Raw genomic sequence first — 22,767 nt, 5'->3', positions numbered from 1 at the left:
AATTATAATAAAAAAAAGGCTATGGTATAATTTAAAAGATAAATATTATTATTTTTTAATTTAGTTGTATTATTTATACATTATGTGCTATTATTAAGGAGTTTTTTCATTTTTATACTTCAAAATATTTTTTTTTTTTATATTTTTACAGAATTCCACACCGAATCCCTATAGCAACCTAAATCGCAACCAAAATCCGTACAGTAACCTACCTAGAAACTACCAGAGAAACCACCGGAACAACTCAAATCGTAAATTTTTTAAAAAAAAGTTAAAAAATAGTATATGAAATAATTTCCTATTATTTATTGTATCATATTATCAACTATCAATTTCTCTAACTGTTTAATTTACTTTCAATTGTATTTTTTTAATATATTTTCAAAAAAAATAGAAATATAAATTAAGAAACAAAAACAAAAAATTGCAGCAGATGCACTCTCACAGAGTGTTTGACTTCATAACTTAAAAACTGTTTTCAATTTTTAAAAACAGAAAATAACTTTTAAAAACTAATGAGGATCGTTTGGCCAAAATTTTTAAAAATATTTTTAAAAAACAGAAAACATTAAAATGTTATTTTCTATTTTAAAAAATAATTTTTTGTCTAACATATTATATTTTACATTTTAGCTCACATGCCCATACTCTGGACCTAGACCTACACTCGAACCTAGACTCTAGAACTGGACCCCGACCCAAATCCTAACCCTAGACCAGGACCCGAACCTGAACCAAGACCCGAGCTCAAACCCTGGACCTTAACCTTATTCAAACCCCAACCCTAACTCTGACCTGCATCCGGACCCGAACCTGCAGTAAGACCCCAAACCCAGACTCGAACCCCAACCCCGGACCTGGACTCGAACTTGCAGGTCTGAGGTTCGCAGTCTAGGGTCGAGGTCTGGATCCAAGGTCAGGGTCAGGGTCTGAGTTTAAGTCCGAGTCCAGGTTTGGAGTCGGGGTCCAGGTTTAGGTTTGGGTTTAGGCTGGGGTCCGGGTCTGGGTTTGGGGTTCGATTCGAAATCCAAATTTGGGTTTGAGTCCGGGTCTGAGTCGAGGGTAAATGAGTTCATGTCATGGTATGGTGTAGAATATTGAAGTATTTTTTTAGTAAAAAAAAATTAAAAATAATTTTAAAAAACCTTAACCAAATACTATTAAATTTTTAAAATGATATTCTTTTTTATTCTTACTTTTAAAAATATAATTCTCAAAACTAAAAACTAAAAACTAAAAAGACAACTCTGACTCACTAGTTACCTTAAATACATTTATATCAAAAGAGAAAGCAACATTAAAATTAGAATACAATAAAATCTTGTCTTCCACTCCCTCAAAATCATGGTAGCCGAATAAAATGCTACTTTTGTGATGGGTATTATTGCCTTATCTCCACTCCAAATACGCATACTTTGTGCTTTAGGGTAGGTTAGATTGGGCTTCTTTAATCGTGGTTTCACTTACTGGATGGTCGGTATTCAGTGGGCAGACCATAAAAAGAAAAAAAACCATTTCTGGTCGTACAATGTTTGACATGAACAATAAAGATGTCAATACTCTGTCATCCAATCCAAATGAATATACAACTTGAGTTTTTTTCAATTCATGTCTGTCATTTTCCATTTTAATAAAGCATCATTACTTAGAATTTGTAAGTGGTCTGAACTGAACCCACTACTCAGAAAACTCAGTGGCCATGGCTGCTGCTGCTTCTCTCTCCTATCTCTCTCCCCCAACTGTCATGAATTTCAATCATATTCACAGAAGTGAGTTGGGTTCACTTCACTCTTCAGTTCCCACTAATCTTCACCAAATCAGACCCCAGAGCTATCGTATCAGGTATTTTTTTTTTTTCTTTTCTCTCTCAACTATTTCTTCACTCGGTAGGTACTACTAAGTACTTGGTGGACATTTAAGATAAGCTTTTAGGTGATATCCAGATGATGATTGTGGCCTTTTTAATGGGTGTTTCCACTGAATTATCCGATACTTCTGTATCTTAGGAAGCTGAAACTATAATGTAAGCTAAACTTGTAAAGGGTGTTTAAAATTTTTTCTCGTTTATTGTTCTCTTGGCAGCCCAAAAACATATATTTTGAGAAAAGAAAAAGGAAGAAAGCTAATTGCTTTTAAGACTTAGCTCTTGATTTATCTTTTTGTTCCTTTCTCATTATCTTTATTCATATTTGAAACACAACAAGCAACATAAGAAAGAAAGAAGCAGCTTTTGGATCATGACAAAATATGAATTTATAAAATAACATGAAATGAAACACAATGATTTGAATCATGAAACATTATTTATTGTTGCTTTCATAGGAATTAAAACCCAGAAATCATGAGCATTTGATAACAAAGAATGTCAATCTAAACAGAATCTAATGCTTGTGAAATGCAGATGCCAATCAACTAGTACAGATGAAGTGAAAACAAAAAGAAATTTTTTAGATAATGCAAGCAACCTTCTTACCAATTTCTTAAGTGGGGGAAGCTTAGGGGACATGCCTATAGCTGAAGGTGCTGTCACCGATTTGTTTGATAGACCCCTCTTCTTTTCTCTGTATGATTGGTTCATAGAGGTATTCACCCTCAATTGAAATGCTATTTTTTTTTCTTACATTCATTCATTTTGGCAGCAACAAAAAAGAAAATCATTCTTTTTCAAGCAATTAACTTGTATATATGTGGCTTCCTCATGCTCTTTGAAATTTGCCTACTCTGGCAGCATGGTGCTGTGTATAAGCTTGCTTTTGGACCAAAAGCCTTTGTTGTAGTCTCAGATCCTGTTGTTGCAAGACATATTCTCCGAGAAAATGCATTTTCATTTGACAAGGTCAATTTGCTTTTCAAATTTTACTGTATATGTATTGCAATTTGTTTTTCTCTCTTCTAACAAAATTTTCCCTCTTCTTCTTTTTATGTTTTAAGTAGGGAGTTCTTGCTGATATACTAGAACCTATAATGGGAAAAGGACTTATCCCTGCTGACCTTGACACGTGGAAACTGAGGAGAAGAGGTGAGGGAGTAAAATTCAAAGTTTTTTGCTCTTAAGTTTAAGAAGTGTAACTCTATGCTAGCTTTTGAAATAATATTGATTCCTTTCCAAATGGTCTTGGGCTGTTCAAAATAAATAAATAATTCTTATTTGTTCTTTATCTTGAATGATTGTAGATTATAATCTAACAGTATGATTGTGTTTGGCCATCAGTATAATCTGATTATAGAGGTTTCTCTTAAGTTAGTACCGAATGCTTAAGTTATTAGTTATTACATTCATCAAATATGAATACGGAAAACAAACAAGTAATTTGTCGTTTTAATTTGTTTAGGCTAATTTTGTAACTTGACATATATGTATTTATTTATTTGCAGTCATTGCTCCCGGATTCCATTCCTTGTACCTGGAAACTATGGTCAAAATATTTACTTCTTGTTCAGAAAGAACAATATTGAAAATCGATAAGCTCCTAGAAAGAGAGAGCTTGCAAGGTGGACAAACTATTGAGCTGGATCTTGAAGCAGAGTTCTCAAGTTTAGCTCTAGATATTATTGGGCTTGGTGTCTTTAACTATGACTTTGGCTCTGTCACAAAAGAATCGCCCGTGATTAAGGTTAGATAAAAAGATTTTTCACTTTGCAATAGTCTGTTTTGGTTTTAACTCTTAAGCATATTTTCGCATGCCATATTAGCACACTTTTTTTACTTTGTGAGTTGTGATTATGTAAGGGAAGTGCAAAGATTATTTTTTCTATTCTTTTTTTGTGTAAGACTCCTGCCTAACCCTACCATATTTGGGGATCAGGAAACTATAGGCATGGGAGCAAACCATTTGCCTGACCATTTTATTTCCTAATATATTAAGATGTGAAGATTAACTACTTCATTATTACAAGCTTTTGACCCAATCATGGGCATGGTTGTACTGACATATATATATATATTAATTTTAAAATATAAAATTAGAATTTCCAATATGTCTAAGCCATATTGCATGTTAAATTTTTACAGTTTTATCGCAGGCAGTGTATGGGACCCTTTTTGAAGCAGAACACAGATCAACCTTTTATATTCCATATTGGAAAGTTCCCTTCATGAAGTGGATAGTCCCCAGGCAGCGGAAGTTCCAGAAGGACCTAAAGGTCATCAATGATTGTCTTGATGGACTCATCAGAAATGCAAAAGACACGAGGCAGGTTAGATAATACATAAGTTGTATGATGGATCTAGGTGCTGATCATAATCGTGTGTCGATGCAATCACATTTAAATGATATTCTAAGCTTTTAGTTGGATATGATATTCGTTTTTTAGTACAAAAAATGTCAGAGACAGTGCTTCTACAACCTAAGCAAAATGTACAGAAAGTTGGTATGATATGCCAATCTCAAAGGATTTTACTTAAATTGGTGCACATGTTACATGATTTGGAAACTTAAGCAATTGATATCTTTAGGATACCAACTTATCTATCTGGAAATTATTAGAGCCTGATCAATGCTGGCAATAAAAGCATGCATGTGCCTCCTACAATTAGAACCATTTCAATATAGCATCAAGCTCTAATAAAGCTTGGCAGGTTTGAGTACCTGCAAAGGTCTCAAGGTTGCTACAATTTCTGGTTCTTTAGTTGTTACATGTTCTGCAACATATATCGTTTCCCAGTTTGCTTCTGTATGAGTTTCTTATTTGTTGTATCTACTTTGGTTTTTATGTCAATGTCAAGCATTGAAGTTGTTACCTGTAGCATATTCTACCAATATCTAAAACTTCATTATGCATCCAATTACAGGAAACAGATGTTGAAAAATTACAACAAAGGGACTACTCAAATCTGAAGGTTGGTGAATAGATTTAATTAATACATAATCATAATTTAAAATTTACTTGTTCGTGTAAAATTAAGATATGTAATTCAAGCATTATGTCTTATAATTACAGCCTTATAACTTAAAGTTTGCAGGATGCTAGTCTCCTGCGTTTCTTAGTTGATATGCGGGGAGCTGATGTTGATGACCGTCAGGTAAATCAGTTATAATTATTAGTTTATGCATCTCCAAAATTTCTAGTCAAAATTGGCACAAATTGATCCAATACATTCTTAAAGCATGGATAACTGACCCATGCTTGCCAATGAAAGACAGCGACATATATTGTACATAACCAATTATATCATATACAATCATTTGATCAAATCAAATAGAATTAATATTTTGAGATATGGAAAAAAATCATTGATAAATTAATAGATTAGATTGAATTTATAAACTTCTCACGTTTACTTATCACTATTTGAAATCTCTTAATTTACACTAGACACTAGTTATATTAGCTGATTTTCGTGTAGATTAGATGAATTATATTTAGAATAGTATGATATGAATCTGTTGAGTACGTCTAGCCAAAATATATATATTTAGTTAATATAATTCCCATTGGTTTTTCAATTAAGCTACTGCAGTAATATAAATGTTTTTTTTAGTTCCTTTCACATCATTTTTTTCTCCATTCTTTTTCATGTACTTCATTTAAATTTCACAATCCTCCTGTGTTGGAATCACTGTGGATGTGTTTACTTGTAGGTTTGTGTGCCTTTATTTAGCTAGGTATGGTCATTAATAGCTTATTTTGGGGATGTTTAGGAGCAATAAACCAGTTAACTTTTACCAATACCCTTGAATTTTCTGACAGTTACGGGATGACCTGATGACTATGCTTATTGCTGGCCATGAAACAACAGCTGCTGTTCTTACTTGGGCTGTTTTCCTGCTCGCTCAGGTATGATTATCCAATTCTAGCTATTAATATTAAAAATCTGTGTTAACCATCTCATGAAGTTAAGTGAAAATTACTGTTCTTCCTTGATTTCTCGGTAATAGCTGTCATACTTTTGAACTGCATAAACATATTAATCCAAATTACTTTATGCACCACAGAATCCATCGAAAATGAAAAAGGCGCAAAAGGAGATCGATTCAGTACTTGGGCAGGATGAACCAACGTTTGAATCAGTTAAAAAATTGGAGTATGCCTCTAAGCTTATTAACATTATATCTGAATTTATTTATTGATTTTCACAAAGAATTCTGTCAAAAATATGATATTTCAAACAAGGAAAATACGTGTTCAGAAACTCCCCAAAAAATTTAGCTAAATCAACAAAGATTCATATTGAAACTTAAGTAATTAAAATCAATGCAGTAATACATCAATTTGACAGTGTTAAGTACTTCTTTCACAATTTGACAGTGTTACTACTCAAGAGATCTAGACTTGTTTTTTCCACTGTTCTTCTACTAAATATTGGTTTTTGCATAATGATCAAAACTTCTATGGCTGTTGTCTAAGGACTTGGCTTTGAATATTAGGAATGTTGAATTTATAAGTTATGCTTTTCATTTCAAGCTGGTTGTCTTTCATCACAATTGGAACCTCAGAATAATGGCATCACCTTTGCTTTATTTTGAGACAGCATGCACTTGATAGATGATTGACTATTTAATGATTTGATTTTCTATTTCAGCTACATAAGACTTATTGTTGTAGAATCCCTTAGATTGTATCCTCAACCACCTTTGCTTATTAGACGCTCTCTCAAGTCAGATAAATTACCAGGTATTTATACTTAATGTTCTGATATATGATACGATTAAATAATCCCAGAAGAACTGTATAACGTATTCATGTCATATTAGAGGTTTCATTATTATTATTTTTTTTTAAATCGTCTCTGCAGGAGGGTACAATGGCAACAAAGACGGTTATGCAATTCCTCCAGGAACTGATATTTTTATATCTGTGAGTAGATGAGTAGAAGACAATTGTTCCCTTGTGTTGAAACTAATCATGTTTCTTACTCATTTTTTTTAATAAAGAAATTTAAAATTGTCTACTCAGGTATATAATCTCCATAGATCTCCGTATTTTTGGGATCGTCCTAATGAATTTGAACCAGAGAGATTCTTAGTGCAAAAGAAGAATGAAGATGTTGAAGGATGGGATGGTTTCGACCCATCTCGAAGCCCTGGAGCACTGTACCCAAATGAGGTTATTCACTCCTCCCTGCATCTTTTTAGACGACTTTTAATTCATATTCTGACTTGTCAAGTAACGAATCTATTGCTTCAAAATTACCAGATTATATCCGATTTCGCCTTTTTACCCTTTGGTGGAGGACCAAGAAAATGCGTTGGAGACCAATTTGCACTAATGGAGTCAACAGTAGCATTGGCTATGTTGTTACAGAAGTTTGATGTGGAGCTGAAGGGGTCTCCCGAATCTGTAGAACTGGTTACCGGTGCAACCATCCATACAAAGAATGGTTTGTGGTGCAAATTGAGAAAGAGGTCTCATGAGACATCATAAAACTTAAGTTGTATTGTACCACAAAGTCTATTTTCATTGTAACTTGGCAGTTATGAAATGCCAATTATATAACTCTGTTTTGGAACATGAGAGGAAAAAAGTCTAAACCAAAATAAAATAAAACCACTCAATTCACCATCATCCCTCACAAAGCTAAAGTGCTAAGCAAATCACTGTCACACTAGACTGTAATGAAGTAATTAATTTAAGCACCATACTTGTGTTCAGAAATTGACCATTTATAATGTGAGGTCAGAAATTGCTTTACCCTGCCATTGTTGCCTGAAAAGGAGTGTTTTAAAATCCTTAAAAGAAAGTAGAATTGTGAAGATGATGGTTTAGCTTTCATTAAGGATAATGTAATATGTTCAGTTGTGCACCTAATACTTGGAGACACATGACGGCTACCAAAAATGTATACAAGTTATGTCTAGTGCTTTTTCAAAGAATATTTGGACTCATCCAAAAGTGCAGATCAATTTGTAGGAAGAAAAATGTTATATTTTTCCTTTTCTTTTTGTATTCTGCATCCACTTCCTATAAGAAAAATAAAGATAAGAGTACATGATTTTTTTTTTTTTTGTTAGGAATCTCTTTAGAGATTACTGTGTGATTGTGTTACTGAAAAATTGTGAAACGTACAATAAAATCACTAAAAAGGGATCTATGGAGAAGAAACAAAAGAACATATACAAGATGACCTCTTCCATTGAGGATGTTCTGAAATCTCCTCATGTGTGTCATTACTCTGAAATGATAAGAGCTCAAACTGTGAGGCCGAATGCCTATCACGTTGATGCTTTGACACAATGTTCTGATACTGTGAGGAGCCCATAGATTGCTCCTGCTGCGAAAGGGTATCCACTTAGTAATCCTCTACAAAAGAATAGAAATATTTGGTTCTCAGAAGCAAAGCATCTCTACTCCACGTGATCCCAGCTACACGAGAGGCCAGAAATAAATTACGTATGATTGAGAGAGAGGAAGAACCGTGTCAATGCTGGCCACATCTTGTACACTTTCCTGAATGTCAAAACAACCATGCACAATTATATTGGCACCCTGCAACCAAGCTGATAGAATGTGCTAGCATCCAAATGCAGTAACAGTCCTTGCAAACTCTGTTGGTTTCCATAGTGTACATCATGTGTTGGCATGGGATGCAACTGTCCCTGAAGGAAATGAAGATCAGAACCAAGGATAGTTTGGGATATTTAAGAAATCATCAAGATGATAGTGATTGTTAAAACACAACCAAAAGTTGTGAACAACAAATATTGTCCCACCATACCCTGTTGATGGGTGTAAAAACATTCGTGGAAAGTGGAAATCGATTGAGGACCAGTTTGGCACAGCTGTAATGTGGGAAAAAAACAGTTGTAGTTGTGCTGTGAGAAAAAACAGTAGGAAAACAGTAGAAAAAAGCTGAACTTATCTAAGGCCATTATCATTGATTATACTAAATGCTCTCTTTCACATAAAAAAAAAAAAAAATCAATGTCACACCATATTATTATAACATAAAAAAAAAAAAATTATTATAACAATATTATTTTCTACATTTGCACTTATATTTATACAATTACATATACATAATATACGACTTTTACAAACAAATATTATAATTATGTATAAACTCACATAGTTTTATTTTTTTATTATTATCATATATGTAAATTATTTTTACAATACTAATTAATCAAAATACTACAAATTTTAAACATAACTTATTAATGCCACTAATATCTCTTTCTTTAGTGTTATTATTGTCAAGTATATTTATACAGAATAATATATGTACTTTTAAAATTAAACCCTATTTTACATCGTTACTTCTCAAATAATTCCTTTTTGAAAGCTAGCCTTGGACACTCACCTTCCATGACTTGGCCAAGTATTCATTAGGAACGAGAACTACTCCTTGAAGGGTTGCGTTTTAAAATTGGGAATGGTTTCAATATGTTGGCAAGTGTGGATAAATAGATTCCAGGACATAATAACTTCAAAGCAATTACCTATATCGGTCCTCCTACACTCATCGTGGCACATTTTATTACGAAAAAAAGAGAATGGAATCTGACACTCCTTAACCAATTTTTTCAGCCAATTGATGTTGAGAGAATCGTCACCATACTGCTGAGCTTTTTTCCATCCCAAAATTGTGTGATTTGGCACCACAGAACGACTGGGATGTATACGCTAAATTCTAGGTTTCACTTGGTGGGAAATATTGATGAAAGTAATGAATCTTCAGTCTCCAACGCTCAAACGGGTTGGTGGAAATACTTTTGGCAACTAAACTTGTCGTCAAAAATAAAAATCTTTGCTTGGAAAGTGATGCAAAGTGCTCTTCCAGTGGCAATAGCTCTTAGAAAAAGAAAGTCATTACTTCAGCATCTTGTTCCATGTGTACAAATGCTTGGGAATCAATTGGGCATGCTTTCTTCACTTGCCATAGAGCGAAGTCGATTTGGAAGCGAACAAAGTTCACCATTGACTATCGCAATGCTCACAACATGTATAATGGTGACTACTTGATCCACTTATCCACTCTACATTCCAATCAGATTTTGAATTGATAATATACATTATGTGGGCGATTTAGAATGGAAGAAACAAGGTTCTACATGGGGGAGTTTGAAAAGAGGGTATTATACTTTTTGCCAGTACATACATGGACAAATTTCAGAGAGCTACAGATGGTAACAAACAATCTCTTTTCCAACCCAACTCGTGCCAATCTAGAAACCAAGCTACTTTGAATGTCTCCCCTTCTTTACAGCAGCCACATGGAACAAATTGGAGACCACCATATTCTTTAGGGCTGAAATTAAACATTGATGCTGCAGTCAATGCACAGGATAAAATATTGGGGGTAGGAGCGATTATTCGAAATCACCAAGGACATGTAGTTGCTGCTTTATCAAAATCAGTTATCAAAACAGGTGCAAGGATGTTTTCGATAAGATGAAATGGAGGCTAAAGCACTTTTTCATAGCATTAAATGGGCTCTACAATTATAGCTTCCTATTACGCATATCGAAACTGATACTATGAGAGTTTCTACAGGTCTAAATTCTACATCTATGGATTTATCTAGTTTTAGTGACTTAATAATAGATGTTCGTTGTCTTTTATCTTTTTTCTCTAGGGTTGTTGTTTCTCATGTTAAGAGAAATGCAAACCATGTTGCGCATGGTTTAGTAAAATATACTTTGAAGGTGGATGAAGATGTTTGTTGGATGGGTGATATTTCCAATCTCATTTTCTCTGTTGTTGTAAGCGATTATAATTTATAATAGGGAAAAAAACAAAAAAAAATACAAAAAAGGAACAAAAATTACAAAAATACTATGGGCCGGCCCATTAAACATTTATACAGTCCACATACAAATATTTACAAAAATACCACATGCACTAAGCCTTCAGCTGTACAGAGCGAACGTTGAAGATGAACATACCTCGATCGTTTCAAAACTGCAAAACAACTAAAATGAAACCAAAACGAGGAAAATACAACCATTAATTCTGGCGAAATCAACTGGAAAAGAAGACCTGCAATGATCTAAACAGAAAATGACGAAAAAAATCAGAAAAACTGTGAAGAAACTGAAATTATACATTTGTTTTCTGTTTTATTCGATCAAAACAACTCCCCTAATATCGAAATCCAGATTCATGAAATGTAGATCTGTAACAAACAGATCTGGAGCTCCCACCAAATCCAAAACAATGTATGATGTGAATTTTTTTAAAAAAAACCTCATGAATAATACATCTACGTTATATACAGTTGCATTTTGATTGATTACTAGTTTCCAATATAAATATATTTTTTTAAGAACACAATAAGAAGAGTAAAATCAAATCAAGGTACAACCAGTTACGTATAAGTCTGTTTGTTTTTTGTTTTGGTTGCCTTATAGTTGCATTATCGTTTTATGATAGTTTATATATGATGCAGGAATTTAATTTGACGGGGACTAAGAAATAGTAGTTATACATAGTAAGTTTTGTGCAAATAGTTGCATATTAGTTTTATAATGAAATAACATATGCAAGTAGCAAAACTATAATAAAACTACAAAACAACTGTATACAAACTAAAATACAAGAAAAACTCTTTGAACATCAACATCCATGATAAATCTCATTGTTACCCATTGATGATATAAAAATGGACACGAAACAACTAGATAAAAAACATATTAAAAAAATACATACAGAAGGTGTTTACAATATGAAAAAACTATTACAAAATGAGAAATCAATAAACACAAAACCCACAAAAGTTGAATATGAAAAAATTTCAAAAATGGGGGAAAACCAAAAAGAAACGGAAAACAAACCTCGGTTCGAACATCAGCACCAACATTAGCTTTTTTCCCAGAAACGTCTTCAGCCATTTTTTCTTGCACACTGAGCTTTGTTTTCTTCTTAGGATGAGGTCTCCCACGCTTCGTTAATGGAGGAGCAAAATCAGAATCTTCCTCCTCAAATAATAGGACGTTTTCCCTTAGCTTTATTAGCTAGTGATTTCAAACACATTTTGGATTTTTTTTCTGAATAGGGGAAGGAGATGAGGATGAACGGGTCACAATCATTTTAAATAGAGATTGAAAACAAAAGGAAAGAGGGAAAACAGTTATGAGATTGGTTTAGTGGGAGTTGAAAAAATTTTGAAGAACAAAAATGAGAGGGAAAAAATTCTTGAGGAATTATGGGGAGTTATGGTTCAACAATGGAGGTTAGTTGATCTGATTAAAAAAAATGAATAGAAATAAAAAAATCAAATGAAAAAAAAAAAGAAAGAGAAGTGATTGAGAGTTGATTGGTGGTTGATAGGTGCATGGATTTTACTTGATCTGATTAAAAAAAATGAATAGAAATAAAAAAAATTAAATGAAAAAAAAAGAAAAAAAAGAAAAAAAAGTGATTGAGAGTTGATTGATAAGGGAAGTGATTGAGAGTTGATTGATGGTTGATAGGTGCATGAATTTGATGTGCAGGTGGTATATGTGTAATAAAATTAAGAGAGAATGTAAAAATATTGATGTAGCCGTGTTGTTGTATATATGTAATAAAGTTGACATTTTGTATTTTTGGTGTAAAAATATCTTGATAATAACAGTGAAAATTTCAAAAAAAATAAAAATAGACCCTATTTCTTATTTATTTTTTTAAATGGAATTATAACCTAATTGAATTTATTTAATTAAGCTAATCTAAAAAATGATTTTTTATTCAACTTAATTCCTATACCTTTTATATTTCAATAATTTAATAAAATATAATAAAGTTATATATTGCACGTGTGTTAAAAACTAGTTTAAAAATAAATATACAAGTCATATATATTTTGCTAAAATATACAAGTCAAAAATATATAAGTAACCGATTTTGTGCCTATTTTGTAAAATCATAGATTTTATTTTGTTGTACTGTATAGTGGGTCCTACATACTTTATTATTTTTTAAATTTTTTTGTGATTTTTTATTTATTTGATAACATGTTGTTGTAAGTTTCTTCACTATTTATCAATTTTCTTTTTTAATTTAAAATTAAAAAAGTACAAAAAGTACAAAAAATGTTTAATCAAATGACAGTTGGTGGTAGTTAATAGTACAATACTCCAGAAGGTGGGTCTATGTTGTCGGACTAAGGTTATATTTATCTTTTCAATCCTTTATATTTTTTTATGTATTTGTGTGGTGGTAGTGGAGTACGTTATATCACGTACCAAGTACATTTATAGTTTTTGCATAATGTTTAGTAAATAAAAGAGCACAAAATATCAGGTACCTAGTACGTGCCTTTATATTTTGTAGTACATTGGATAGAAAAATTTATTATAACTCATGACATTATGTATTGTTATATATTGAGTTTTACATTGGTGTATTTATTTTATTGAAATTAGGTTTTAGATTAAAAATTATCATAGAAATATTGTATTTTCACCTTATAAGATTGGTTTTTTTACCTTAAATAATTTAGTCGTTCATCAATAATAATTTTAAAATTTGTTCAAGATGAGATAATTACCTTAAACACCTTAAGCATAACATGAAGTAAATAAAATTAAGATTTTTGAAGCAGTGATTTGTTGGAAGTTATTTTACTAAGATCTAGATTTACTAACATGTATGTTGATTATAATACTATAATCTTACACCCTAAATATGAATTTCTAATACGATGAAATAAACACATGTAAATTTTAGAAAACCTTACATTGGTGGCAGTAGAATATAATGACTCATTCCGTTCAGATTTATAGCTCTTATTCTTTTCTGTAGCAGAGGATTATTCGTTGTACTATAACTTGACAAAAATTATATCCCTATATATATATATATATTTTGAATAAATACAAGTCATATAATTGATGTTTGTTTTCTTTTGATTTGGCTAAAAAAACGTTGGTGAATATTGCTATACTAGAAGAGTGGTCACAACTTTTACATTGTAGGGTCAAGGTGAATAGTTTGACTGTAGACTTCTGCCTTACGGTGGTGTATGGGAAGAACAGTATTGGGGATAGGAGGAAGATGTGGCAACGACTCTCTTAACCTCTATCTCCCTGCTCAGGCCTGCTTATTAGTTCTTGGAGATTTCATTGTTGTTAAGAAAGCAATTTGTAGTATTCATTCCAATAACAGTCTGGGGTGGACGGTTATGATGTAGGGTTCTTCAAGACTATGTACGTGGGCAGATATAGGAAATGAAATTTCTGATGCCATATAGCAATTTTTTTCAAAAAAATTACAGCGTTCTAGAGGAGTTTAACAATACAATAGTCTCTTTAATTCTAAACACGAAGAGCCAACTCGAGTTATGGATTACTGCCCAATTGCTTGCTATAATATTATTTATAAATGCATCTCCAAAATATTGTGTAAAGCTAGCAGAAGTGCTTCATTTTCTCATACACAAGTGACAACCAATGTACTTTCATTAAAAAGAAATCCATAGCTCATAAATCTTACATCTTTCAAGACCTTGTTAAAGGTTACACCAAAAAGTGCACCTCGGCTAGGTGTGGTATGTAGTAATATATTAATTTCTTAATATGAGACATCACTATATAGTTATATATTAATGAAAATGGCTTGAAAAGTTGCCATCAGTTTTGTGGTATCGTTCCAGTTTAAAAAATATCTAATAAACACTTCAAATGTATTGGCTGAGAGGGGTTAATTCTGTTCAAATCTAACCATATTTTATATATATTTATATATATAATTCTATTAAAATATAAGGATCTGTTAAAAGCACAACAAAACTATTTATTAACCATTTACATAATAATAAAATGCTTGGATAATCAAGTAAATAATCAACCTTGATAAATAAGCAAAAGTTCTTGCCCCAATATCACAACAACACTGTTAAGAAATAAGATGAGGGAAAGCGATAGAAGTTGAATCAGCAGGAACTGCTTTTTAGCTAATATATCAGAAGCAACAAAGGGATCAGTGAGTGGTTCAAGTTGAACTTCAAATGAATAATTCTGATTTGCACTAATCCTATTTTAAGCTAAACACCACAAGATGAGCTGATATGATACCATACAATACAATAATAACATTTACAAAAGATATAACATATGACGACCCTATTTAAATCTGTCTTATACTCCAAGTGAGCTTTTAGAAGACAAAGGGGGCCTGGAAAGATTAAAGAACCTACTCTATCTTATTTTACAGACGCCAGACCGCGAGGTTTTTACTAGGCCATCATTCATAAGGCATGAACCAATTTTTCCTTCAAAATATTGTGACTTGTGTGTGTCTCCTCCAACTACACGCCAATCATTGAAATTGATATTAAAACTCCAAATTTCAAGCAAAGGAATTACCCAGCAGCAGAAAAGATGAGGGAATATACCTTCAGGAGCGTTACCTTGGTGATTCTTACCCATGTCTTGATGCATCGTCATGCAGTGAGGTTGTTCTCACATTGGGATCATCCTGCTATTGAAATGAATATCCTAGAGTGAGAAAGTATTGCAAGTAAAAATTACGAGAGAAGCCACATGAATTTCATAACTAGTTAACGAACCCGAATACCATAAGTGAAACTGGGTCTACTAAAAAACTCCATCTGTCCCTGCATGTTTGAGAACCCAACAAATTGTTAGCATGCCATCACTAGCGTGGCAATCATAGACCTCAAAATTTGGAATGAAGTTATAAGGGTACCAGGGCATGCATGCTTTGTTGAGCACTGTAATATCCATCATGGCTTGGGGCTATTGAGTTTAATTGTCCCTACAGTTATCAAAACCCAATTCTTATATACATCACATACAATAATAACCCCTTTTTATTTGTTAATTTACTGCTAAATGACTCACAAGCCCCTGAATGGTTTGTTGATTGCCATAATAATTGTCACGCGGGGCCATCAAGTTCAATTGTACCTGACAAGGGAAGTGGTAAAAAAAAACTCTTGTCAATGACACATCATGAAAACATGTTTTCACATGTGAATCTGAATTTGCTAGTCATCATACCATTCCTTGCACATTCTGTTGTGCGCCATAATAACTATCGAGGGTTACCGCTCTTGGGTTTAGTTTATTATCCTGCAGAAAATATAAAATAGACATCAGTACTGTTAATTCATCTCTTCAATAAAATAAAAGAAAATTGCTAATCAAAATCACTCATCAATATAATGTACAATACTAATCTACAATTGACATTTAAAATACATTTCACTTAAAAGAGTAGAACAAACCATTTGTTGCAAGCTGTCTTGTGTCCCTACTGTTATAACATCTGGTTCAAAACTCACCTGCAAATAAAGAATGGTTGTTAGGAGTGAGCATATTTTCCTCCAAAGAAAGAAAACAATAGTATAACATGAGCTAGATTGCCAACCTTTCTTTTCTTGGTTGGATTCTTCTTTTTATTTGTCTTGACAATATTTTTGCTTTGGGAATCTTCTTCCATGCAGAGTATACCATGGGTGGCTGATGTGCCAGCATCAACAAGGCTTCTACTAGAATTATTAACACTCGTACAATTTCCAAAAGTTTCCTCTAGTGCACGACACGCAATGCTGTAACTCTCTTGTGACAGAGATCCCTCTTCGCACAATTTCATTGCCCGTTGACACAAATCATTATATCGTTGCACCCTAGTCTGTAATTGACCAGATTCTTCTCCTGTTAAATGTCTGTTCTTTGCATCTCTTGTCCATCGTTTCAATATATACTGGGGTGGGATGACAGACAGGCCACACATTTGGAGAACAATCAGTGCATGTCTACAAAGATAACCTTTGTATTCAAATAACCGGCACAAACAAGAAACTTCGGACTTCATCTCACTCCATGAAACTTGATAGTCTTGCCCCTTTTCAAAATCTTGAACTTGAAAAATAATGCTTATCTCATCTTGTCTTTCCTTCTTAGGAATACAGGCAACCGCACCCAAAACCTCAACTTGAAATTTTTTAAACACAGCATGTGTATATACCCCAGAAACACTTTTCTCTAATGGTGAAGGAGATTTTAATGTTGGCTGTTTGTTCCATGTATCAGAATCAGCCTTAGCTTCCTCTTCATACCTATCTTGTAGAATTGTTTCATGTTGTTTTAGAAATTCCTGTACACTGGTCTTCTTATGCACATACTTATCAAAGTAGTAGTTTACACTATCAGATCTTTGTACAGTAGACATCCCAGCCAATAGAGCATCCCTCATGAACGATGGAACCCATTGTTTTCTATCTTCATACAGTGAATGAATCCATTCATCACCTCTGAGCTCAAATTTATCAAGAATCTTCCACCACCTCTTATCAAATTTTTCAATCGTCCAAGACCTGTAGATGCATTTTTCAAATTTCGCCATGAAATTTTCATGTTGTTTGATTACATGACCAAGAGTTTCACTAACCCTCCCCAATATATGCCATAAGAAAAAACAATGATGAACAATCGGAAAGACCTCTGAAATAACTGATTTCAGCACTTTGTCATGGTCAGTTATTATTACTTTTGGTACCTGTCCGCCCATGGCTTTCAGCCACGTTTGCATTAGCCAGGAATATGTAGTCACACTTTCATCTGATATCAAGGCACACCCAAGCAACATGAATTGATAGTGCTGATTCACTCCAATAAAAAGAGCAAGAGGCATTTTATATTTATTTCTAATGTAGGTGGTATCAAAAGACACTACATCACTGAAATTAGCATAGTCATGCCTGCTTTTAGCATCGACCCAGAACAAATTTTTAATACGTTGATCTTCACCCACATCAACTGCATAGAAGAAGTTAGCATTGACATTCTGCATCTGCGTGAAAAAATCAAGCAAAATCTTCAAATCTCCTGCCTCAACTGCCAAATTACGACCCTTTTCAAATGGATTCTTGGGGTCATTTTTCAGGCCTACCACACTTTTGTATTCAGCAAATTGTCTAGCCATCGCAGCATACATCTTTCTTGTTTGTTCACTAACAGCTTGGGCAGGTAATAGTTCATGGTTATGCTCCTTGACAAAATTGTGTATAACCCATTTCCCATCTGACCTCCTCTTCACATGCATGCTAGCTTTGCAATCTGTCTTTGAGCATGATCTTCGTCCAGTTACATTATCTGGGTCTTGTTTGCTTTGCCTAGAACGAGGCCGATTAAAGGACTTGTCATACTCACGCTTGGTCCCATATCTAGAACAAGCAAATTTCGCATCAATAAATTCCCTTGATGTCTTTGACCGCCTGCTATTTTGAATCGCAGTGTTAAATCCCATAGAACGTGCATACTCTTGATAGAAAGAATAGGCTTCTCCGTGTGATTCAAATTCCATACCAGAAAGTGGTTCAAGATTTGTATCTTCTTTAAAGACTACCATATTTGCTGTGGGAGAGTTCAAATCTCCACCATCTTCAGTGTGTACTTCATCTCCTATATCGACCATATTCCCACTTATAATATCTCCATTATGTAGTTTCTCTTCACCATCCAACATGTTATCAATGGCAGTTGATTCTTCACCTTCTTTATCATGTTCACCAGATGGTAACCGAAGATCAATGTCCATGACGTATACAATTTCCTTCAGTTAGTGATCTTAAGGTTACCTAAAAAGTGAACAAACAAGATAACCACCATGCAAAATATGAGTTTGTTTTAATAACTAGACAGAAATATACAATTATATTTTATCTCGATAATATTTTTTTTTTTTCGATAATATTCACCTACTGAATCCCAAGAAGGGGTAATCTTTCCTATCACTAGAAACAGAGTTAATAAAAACAATAACGCAGTTCTCCAATCTACTTAATTATTTTCAACAAACTTATACATCCACCCAGCCAATATACCCAGAAGAAACTAGTACATACAAAAACAAGCTTAACACAGCAAACATATAAGGCTATAACTAAGCCTAACACAGGAAACTAGGAAACAACTTCTATTGCAAATGAATGAATACACCCAAAGCTGTAAAAATGCCTGTCTTTCCAAATGTCCCCAAGTAAAACCAGGTACAAGAAAGCAAAGGTAGCAAAAATATTACAATGATATAAACCCAAGCAGATAAAGAAAGAGGGACCTTTCACTAAAACTGGAAGATTTAATCTTATTATTCATTATCTTGTCACTGATCTATATCCAATAAATTAAACATAAATGATCACTAGAAATCTTAAGGTTCCATTACAATCTTCAAAAGGAAGAAAAATTCCATATTATAACATGGGAATTTTACTCAAATAATAAATAATATTTAACAAAGATAGTAACAATAAAACCTAGTGATGTAGCAGCTAAATACAAATAAATAACTCTACCAAAGAATTTCCACTTGTAAGCCGACCCTAGAAACATACAAAATAGGATGGTGGGTAACAGACATGTTAAATAGAAATTGCCATTCCAGCAATTGCACAATTTTTTCACCTACAAATGTTGAATACAAAGAAGACTTACTTTGTAATGCAATAGAAGATTTGGTAACTAATATCAATGACGAAACAACAGAAGCAGGCCTCTAAATAAATAGCCTTTTCTTTTTTCAATGCCTCCACAAAAAAGACCTCAAACAATTTTGTACCCAAACAATGTGCAAAAATAGGAAAAGCTTTTCTACAATTTTTAAGAGTTCTTTACTTGAACATTTCTAATTCAAGGCAAAATGTCATGTTAATTAAATCTCAATAGATTCTGGGTGACTTTCAAACTGTTTCAAAGTTAGTGCAACATCACCAACAGTCTGGAAAGAATTTTTTTACATACAACTAAGATAATTTATAGCTAAAGCAGGAGATACTTGCACCCTCAGCTCATTATTCACAATAAAAATAAACCCTGAATTGTAAATATCCATAACCTGACTCCATGTCAGAAAACTCTTTCTTAGCCATTTTTTCTCTTCTCTTTTTCTTTCATACTTTGGCTTTGTCTTGTAACTAGTACTTAAAGGCAAACATAAAAGGCAGTCAACCTTCTAAAGGCCAAGAAGGAAATTCTTGATCTGTTGTCATCAATAATTTGCTTAGCATTAACATATATTAATGCTACATTAAGCTACATTAAATCTTAGTTGATGTCTTTCAAGGAAATGAATATCCAATCATAATCAAGAATGTAACAATGGGGAGATTTGAAATTCACAAAAGATGATCTTTCATGAATAGTCAACACTTCCAGCTTTAAAATCAACCATATAATCAGAGACATTGAGATGACAATGTCAAACTCCTAGACAAACACAAGGGTGGGAGAGAGAATTCATTCATGTGGATAAATCATAACCAACTAACATTGTAATCAACTAATAACCTATCAAATAAATTTACACAGAAGACTTAAATCAGAAAAGAAAAAGGCAAGTTCAACTGGGTAATCCTCATTTATTCTAGAACATCTCAATGTTACTACTTCTTTAGCTTTAGCTTATAAAATACACATAGCCCACAAACTTCTATACTACAAAAACAACTACATTAGTAGACTTATGTACATTTACATCTATTACATAAACTCACAATCTTAACTAAAACTCGAAACATAACGTAAATATCACCTCTAATGGGAAAAAGTCACGCATTTAATTTGCAGGAAAAAAATTTAAAAAAAAAAAAAGAAAACTTCGTCAAACCCTATAATCACTCTAAATATCAAGAAACCAATAAAATTCACCATCTACCCATATCAAATCGTAATCTATAAAATTCACCACCCCAAAAAACAATTCAGAAAAATAAAAGGAGACAAAGAGAGAAATCGGGTTCTGTAACAAAGAGAGAGACGTGAAGAGTACCAAGTAAGGAAGAAGGAGGAGGTTGGAGATGGACCTTCGTTCGATCTGAGATGGATGACTCACGCGAGGCGCAAGAGCGAGTGGGGTGTACCGGTATAGCAAATTTTCCTCTTTTTTTTTCCCAAATTCCTTTCAGATTTTAGGGTTTCGAAATATCTGACTCTCACCTTTCGTCACTCGCTTTCTCACATCTCTGTTTTTCTTCTCTCTCTTTGGAATGGGTTCGCACGCGCTACGCGTGGCAACAGGTGGGGGTGTTTTCGTCATTGTAAGCAGGTGAACGAGCTGGCCACAAGTGTATGTGATATTTTTTTGGTAACTCGTAATTGAAAGGCGCGTGTTATGAGTAATGCCTAGCTGGCATGCAAATCAGCTACTTGCTTTCTCACACTAGAGTTGAGGAGTCTGATTTTCTTTTTCTTTTTTTTTTCAAGGTAAATGGAAATTTGTTTAATCAGACATAATAAATTACATCTACATAGGTAATTATTTATGATTTGTAAATAATACTTTAAACTAAATGAACCATAAACTACTAGCAATAAAGCATCAAATATTTATGATTTGTAAGGTAATTATATTAGAGAAAATTATTTTCATGGACTTATTTGTCATGAAAGCAGGCCCGGCCCTGGGCATAGGCGGGTTAAGCCTGTGTTTAGTGCCCACCCAGTTCAAGGGCCCAATTTTTTTTTTCTCTTTTAAAATTATACATTTTTTTTTACCGATTTTGAAAAATAACACATTTTTCTAACATAAAGGGCCCAAAAAAAAAAATTCCCTATAGTCCACTTTGTTTCTGGGCCGGCCCTGGACGAGAGGTGGTCTTGAGAAGTAGATGCTACAAGAGGAAGAAACCTTAGATAATGTTGTTTGTTGATTTTGAGAGGTACAGTTTTACTTTTGTTATCATGGAATTTTTTTTTTTTTTTGGGCAGTTGGTTGAGGCTTGTAAAAGATGTAGGCATGAGATTGTTCAATTGGAAGTTGTAGAAGCTATTCCACTTAAGGAAACTTTGAGCTAAATTAAGAGGAGGTGGCCAGAATTTTTATTTTTTTTTTATAAATTAGTTGTCAAAATATTTAATTTAATTTATATATTAAAGGTAATTAAATATTAATTTATTGTGTGAATTTGTGGTTATGGTTGATTTATATTTATTTAGTATGTTTTGCATGAATTATCTTTTTAAAAAATATTTAATATGGTCTATATTTGGTCATACTTGATTAAAACCAATCCTTAATTGATATCTTGGATTTTGGTTTGTATGTTAGGTATTTTTATGGAAGGTGTTGTCCCTGATTTTGTCCAAAATACGTGGACCAACCGGACTGTGATACGTGGATTGAAGAAGCAAGACTTTGAAATAATTCGACTAAGTCTTCTTAACCAAAAGAATCAGCATTTAACATGCCTCCCGGAGAAGGCATGTAAGTTTCATATACTCCCGGAGAGCGAGACTACAATGAGGCATCTCCGGGAGGTATCAAATCCTATCTGAACAGTCACTTCGCATTTAATGCCGCATGGGAGAAAGCGTATGGAAACTGCCATAAGTATTAAAGTCTGACGGCGTAACCCCCTTCTGTAGCTACTATGCTATGATTAATGAGCCTAGTGACGGCTACTTTATGAGAAATCACATCAGTCAAGAAAGGATAATGGATTACATCCATTAAACCCCTAAAAAGCCTAGGGATTAGACCATGCATTTCTTATGATGTATCCATTGGGAATGTGTGTCTCTACTGAATATTACAGAAAGACATGTACCTCAATTCTAGGGATCACCCCACAAAAACACTATAAATACCCCCCAAACTCATTAAGGCAGAGGTCGAGAATTCTGGGTTTCATAAGAACTAGAGAGAAAAACCACCAAGAACATTTTCTGTAATAAATACTCTCATAAATATACAGACTCGTGGACTAAGGCTCATTAATGCCCCAACCACGTAAAAATCTCGTGCATTAACTTCTTATAGCTTTCTTAAATATTATTATTATATTGGTTGCCGAAAATCTCGGTCAACAGAAGGAATTAAGGACAAAATCATGATCTTAGCTTTAAATGAAAATTTGGAAGATTTCGTTTGATCTGTCACTAC

General features: G+C 33.3%; 2 protein-coding genes across 15 annotated transcripts; one reads left to right on the top strand and one right to left on the bottom strand.

The window, feature by feature from the left end:
* The first annotated feature begins 1,253 nt into the window (after positions 1–1,253).
* Positions 1,254–7,506, top strand: LOC115700568 (cytochrome P450 97B2, chloroplastic). Of its 2 annotated transcripts, XM_030628144.2 has the most exons (14): positions 1,254–1,842; positions 2,402–2,582; positions 2,729–2,836; positions 2,935–3,019; positions 3,376–3,614; positions 4,024–4,197; positions 4,793–4,840; positions 4,964–5,023; positions 5,692–5,778; positions 5,937–6,025; positions 6,524–6,615; positions 6,737–6,798; positions 6,898–7,047; positions 7,138–7,506. In XM_030628144.2, the coding sequence occupies exons 1-14, from the start codon at positions 1,700–1,702 to the stop codon at positions 7,363–7,365; spliced, it is 1,746 nt and encodes a 581-aa protein (XP_030484004.2). In that variant the 5' UTR covers positions 1,254–1,699; the 3' UTR covers positions 7,366–7,506. The 2 variants fall into 2 exon arrangements, with proteins under 2 accessions (XP_030484004.2, XP_060958846.1); XM_061102863.1 differs by having other exon boundaries at positions 1,299–1,842; positions 6,898–7,506.
* Positions 7,507–14,698: 7,192 nt separating this feature from the next.
* On the bottom strand, positions 14,699–20,890 carry LOC115700997 (protein FAR-RED ELONGATED HYPOCOTYL 3). Of its 13 annotated transcripts, none has more exons than XR_009684130.1 (9): positions 20,656–20,890; positions 16,255–18,466; positions 16,112–16,168; positions 15,885–15,956; positions 15,726–15,791; positions 15,571–15,639; positions 15,439–15,478; positions 15,257–15,359; positions 14,699–15,169 (listed from the first exon to the last, which is right to left on the bottom strand). XR_009684130.1 is itself a non-coding variant. In XM_030628674.2 (9 exons), exons 2-8 carry the CDS (start codon positions 18,424–18,426, stop codon positions 15,283–15,285), a joined length of 2,544 nt encoding a protein of 847 aa, XP_030484534.2. In that variant the 5' UTR covers positions 18,427–18,466; positions 20,656–20,890; the 3' UTR covers positions 14,699–15,169; positions 15,257–15,282. The 13 variants fall into 13 exon arrangements, 6 of the variants coding, with proteins under 6 accessions (XP_030484534.2, XP_030484536.2, XP_030484537.2 ...); XR_009684132.1 differs by having other exon boundaries at positions 15,257–15,342; XR_004008481.2 differs by having other exon boundaries at positions 15,272–15,342.
* Positions 20,891–22,767: the final 1,877 nt, after the last annotated feature.

This window comes from Cannabis sativa, chromosome 8 (assembly GCF_029168945.1).
Source record: "Cannabis sativa cultivar Pink pepper isolate KNU-18-1 chromosome 8, ASM2916894v1, whole genome shotgun sequence".
In the NCBI taxonomy this organism is placed as follows: Eukaryota; Viridiplantae; Streptophyta; class Magnoliopsida; order Rosales; family Cannabaceae; genus Cannabis; species Cannabis sativa.
The sequence above is the reverse complement of the archived record's forward strand: the minus strand, read 5'-3'. Positions and strand labels throughout refer to the sequence as shown.

Coding starts and splice junctions, on each gene's coding strand:
- LOC115700568 (XM_061102863.1), top strand. CDS start 1,700: ATGGCTGCTGCTGCTTCTCTCTCCTATCTCTCTCCCCCAACTGTCATG. Junction 6,616..6,736: donor CAAGTCAGATAAATTACCAG/GTATTTATACTT, acceptor TCGTCTCTGCAG/GAGGGTACAATGGCAACAAA. Junction 6,799..6,897: donor GAACTGATATTTTTATATCT/GTGAGTAGATGA, acceptor TTGTCTACTCAG/GTATATAATCTCCATAGATC.
- LOC115700997 (XM_030628674.2), bottom strand. CDS start 18,426: ATGGACATTGATCTTCGGTTACCATCTGGTGAACATGATAAAGAAGGT. Junction 15,792..15,884: donor AACAGAATGTGCAAGGAATG/GTATGATGACTA, acceptor TTCCCTTGTCAG/GTACAATTGAACTTGATGGC. Junction 15,479..15,570: donor AACAAAGCATGCATGCCCTG/GTACCCTTATAA, acceptor TCAAACATGCAG/GGACAGATGGAGTTTTTTAG.